The following is a 4,515-nucleotide window of genomic DNA, read 5'->3' on the forward strand; positions in this document are numbered from 1 at the left end:
AGTCCGTTTCGTCATCCGGGGTCGTCCGGACGAGTTTGCCGGCGGGCGAGTCAATTTAAGCCAAAATTGTGCGTGATGCAACAAGTGCGTTGCCGAGCCACCGAGGGTTAACCTAAGGTCGTTTGATCCTATAGGAACTCATTTTTAGACCCTCTGCATGTTGGTCCTTAGCCCTTGCAACTAGAAGTTGAGTGCTTGGGACCATTCGTGCGAGTTTTCACAAAAAATGAGTAAAGAAGCAATTTGAAGTTCTATGGGAGGTGGGCTCCATCGCTAGTCCGCTAGGATGGTCAATAAGAACTCCTAAATCTAGATCCTAGGTTCTAAGAGTAGGAGACTTAAGACCTCACTAAAAATGAGGTCAACAAGACACTCCTAGATGGTGTCATAGGAGGTAAAGTAGCACAACTCTCATTAAAGAGAAATGTGCAATAGGTGGTTTTATATGTGTGTCACCTTTTTACGGAGTGTGCAAGCATCTATTCACATGCATATGGTGATGTATGTGGAAGAGATACTTGCACGTGCTCAAAGAGACGCCGCAAGTGAGGGTGCTCAAAGTGACACTCAAACATGCCAAATGCTAGACAACATACAGGCAAATATAATTTTACATTCAATGAAATATAATATAAGTATAAGGCCAAAAGTGTATTTTCATGCACATGAATATGCATGCAACAAGCAAACACAACAGGCAACTTAATGCAAGAAAGTATACAAGCATGCAAAGGTTGTGCGAAGTCGGCCAAAGATGGTCGACCGGAACAAAGAAATCGGTCGATCGGGCCAGGAAAACCGATCATATCAAAGTGATCGTTCAATCGGACCAAGGCGGTCGATCAGATCCAAGTGATTGGTCGATCGGGTCGGAGCAGTCAATCGGCCGAGATGGTCGATCGGACCCGAGTGATCAGCCGATCGGGCCGAGATAGTCGATCTGACCCGAGTGATCACATGATCAAAAAGTCACATGTGAAATGTAATGAAAGGCATGCTCGCAATGAAACCCAGAGCGCTCCACAACAAATCAAGCTCGCCCTATCGACCTCACATAGGATCTAGGGTTAGTGATGAAGTCGTAGCTACTGTTCGTTACGTGGCGTAACGTAGGGTCTACCTCTAATTGTTCGGTAAAACACGAATGAGCTTTTCCAGAAAAAAAAAAAACCTTCACGAAAATAAAAGTTTTCCCTCACGAACATAGATCTAGGTAATTCCTCGTTCTTTATATTGAGGTGGCTTCAACCCATTCATCAAGGGATGAAGCCACTGAACAATCACGGGATTACTAGGTTCTCGTCCGATTAGGTCAATGTTCTAGAAATATGGAGGAAAAACTCAAAGATTCATAGGGGAAATCAACGAAAACGGCTCCCTAATCTAGCGGTTTCCTCTAACATAAAATCCTAGACTTAGTTCTATAACATCAAACCTAAAGGCTCGCAAGGAATGAAATTGCAAGACTTTAGAAGTTTTCTTACCTATGTGGAGGTTGAAGACGCGTTTTTCGGGCTTGATCCAAGCTCCTACCACGCGTCGAAGAAGCTAGCCTTCTCCTTCAATGAAACGAAGTAGAAGCTCTCCTCTCAAAGAGAAAGACCAAGAAAGTTTCCCTTCTAAAAGAGATCTTCACACACACCGCCTTCTTCACAAAGAAAATCAGATGGTTGAAGAAAAAAAGTGAGAAAGGAGAAGAAGATGAAGAAGGAGAAAGAAAGAAATGGGGAAGAAGGGTTGGAAAACTCTCATACTCTCCAAAAATCTTTCACAGCTCCCCACACAATGCTCCCTCACGCACTCAAAGAAATGGAGGAGGAAGATAAATCTGAAGAAGAGAAGTTAATGGACGAAGAAGATGAAGTTAGGGTCGAAGATGAGGATGAAGAAGAAGCTCCTTTCTCTCCAACTGCTCAAAAGATCCTCTCCAAAGAACTCTTCTCCACAAAAAATCCCTCCAAGAAAGAAAACAAACTCTTTTCTCCTCTTCCCTTTACCAAAATTGGCTGTCACTCTTCTCTAAAACTTTCTCCAAGTGTCCAAGAAAGTCCCCTCATAGCCACCTTTTTATCCTCCCTATGCATATCTCCTCTTCACCCAAAAGGACCTGCAAAATTTGGTTGCCTCAGGGCTTGGGCAGGCCTAGATTTGGCCAAAATCGCAAGAAAAACAGGGATTTGCAAGTAGGTTGTCGCCATTCGGAGCGCCTGGGCACTAGGACTAGGCGCCTACTTTTTGCCCGCTCAGGTTTCGTGACTCTTGGGAGCTTTTCTGGGTGCCTACTTGTTAGGCTATCAGTTTGGTGGGGTTGTTCTGGGCACTTAGGCGCCAACCCAATTTTCGCGAAAAATGTTCGGCAAAAGGTTTTTATCGATCCATAAGGTATGAGAGACTATGTATGACCGAAACATGACCTCATAAGTCCAAAAATGAGCACTCTTACTGGTTTTCTATCAAAAATTTTAATATCAAAGGACGCCCTAAACCATTGCGGGGGTTTATCGCCCCAAACCCTGATTTTCCCAGAAAAGCGTGTGAGAGAGTTTTATGGATCCCTTGAATTACGGGAAGCTATGTATCAACGTTATGTTATTCCATATTACTCGAAAGGGCTTTCAACATGTGTGATATCAAAATTTAATGCCAACAATGAATACTATTAAATATTTAAACCATAGGACGTCAAGAACTCGAATGGTTTGGAAACAAATATTAGCCCCCTAAACAAGTATTGATCAAAAGAATCCTATAATGACATGCAAGTCTAAAGGATGGTCTGATTGTCTTGAAAATTGATTGATTACAAAGTCAACTCTAAGACAGGAATGTAAGGACCTTGGCTTCAATATTAAGATTTATTTGCATATTCTTGGCACCAAAAATTAAAAGTTTTCAGTATAATCAAAAACAGTAAAAGTATAAATATCAATATTATGGATCAGTAATAATATTTGAATTGCTATAATGTTAAAGGCAACGCCAACGTAAAGAGAAAAGTGTCAAAATGGTCCTGACTTTTCGCAAGGGAATATTTTAGTCTCTGAGTTTATAACAGTGTTAATTCAGTCCCCAGACTCTTATAATATAGATTGTTGTCCCCAATGAGGTTTATTTTAGCTCCCATCAAAACTGTCTAGGAACTAATTTAGCATTTTTTATAAACTCCAGGACTAAAATGGCACCCCATGTAAATAGTCAGAAGACTAATTTGGCAATTTACTCCCAAAAAAAAGCATATAACAGCACCTCAGTAGTTAATGAGAATCTTTTATATATTTAGTTGTTTCAAAAGTTTATTCTAGACAGCATTCTTCCCGTATAATGACAAGGTGCTTGCAACGATATATTACAATAGATCTTCACTCAATACTACCACCATATTTTTTGGTAAAACTTAACTTTTGATGGAGAAATTAAATCACAACTTGAAACTGTGAAACAACATAAGTGGCAGCAGAGCAAACCTGCCAAAGAACTTGTAGGAAAGAGAAAAGCAGTGTGCTAATAACTAGGTTGCCAGCAATGTTTCTCTGCATGATAAATAGAATTAAAATTGGTGCCAAAAGAATACATCGAAAGAATAAAAGGACCCTATGAAATACCAGCAAAAAGACAAATTATAGTAAGAAGTGAGAGCAGGAAAGGAGAACTGTTTTAAGTGATTGAAAAAGCTTGATATTTAAAGTAACTATTGCTAAAGCAAAATATTGCATGAAACCAGAAGATTACACTTGGAATAAAAAAGAATTATAAAATAAGCTTGAAACTTTGCATTCGAAATGACCATAGAACTATCATTTGAAAGAGAAAAGGCAGCCAGTTCGAAAAGGAATAAGTGTTTTGAACTATAAATTTTCCTTTCAAGATGAGAAACATCACCTATAGGTAGGGTATTCAATCTAAGACTACAATTACGCTTTGCTGCAAAAGAAACAAGCTTACCCATTTAAAACAAGCATGTTTGTAGAGCAAAAGATGCACGACGGCTTATGATATGAGTCTCCTAAGGCAACTAATAATATGTATTATGCTTTTATACAAAGGAAAATAGAGAATTTACAAATCACAAATTAGCAATTAAACCAACAACTTTATTTCATTATATGGAATATTAGAATTTAAGAGCAATGATAATGAAATGATCCAAAATATCCAAGAATTTCAGCAAGAAATACGAAAAACAAACAATCAGCAAACAAATTAATTTACAAAAAATCAGATTTCCCGCATATCACTTTTTTACCAAAACCAAGCACAATCAACTAGCTAATAATAAATTATGTAGAAGACGCAATGAATAAAATTATAAGAGAAAACTAAGCCTCATGTCGGGATAAGGAGATCACTTTCTCAAGAATTATGTAAACTCAGTTGTACTGCACTCAAAATTATCACACCTCCAACTAACATTCAAATCATTAAAACGGAAAAGAAAAATTTTTATTTAAGCCCAAAAGTTTTGAATATCATGCCTCGGACTATCATAGTTAGGGGTGTAAACGAACCGAACACGAA

General features: G+C 38.6%; 1 protein-coding gene across 9 annotated transcripts in view; it reads right to left on the reverse strand.

The window, feature by feature from the left end:
- Positions 1-4,515, reverse strand: part of LOC110022881 (palmitoyltransferase ZDHHC18-like) — a 38,207-nt gene that overhangs the window by 16,362 nt on the left and 17,330 nt on the right. For all 9 annotated transcript variants that reach the window (XR_002293823.1, XR_002293822.1, XR_002293821.1 and 6 more), the window contains exon 8: positions 3,465-3,530. Coding sequence is in view for 6 of the 9 variants with exons in the window: in XM_020722017.1 (XP_020577676.1) it covers positions 3,465-3,530 (66 nt within the window). In the remaining 3 variants the exon portion in view is untranslated. The remainder of the gene's footprint in view (positions 1-3,464; positions 3,531-4,515) is intronic.

The sequence above is a fragment of the Phalaenopsis equestris genome, unplaced genomic scaffold, assembly GCF_001263595.1.
Source record: "Phalaenopsis equestris unplaced genomic scaffold, ASM126359v1 Scaffold000203, whole genome shotgun sequence".
Taxonomy (NCBI): Eukaryota; Viridiplantae; Streptophyta; class Magnoliopsida; order Asparagales; family Orchidaceae; genus Phalaenopsis; species Phalaenopsis equestris.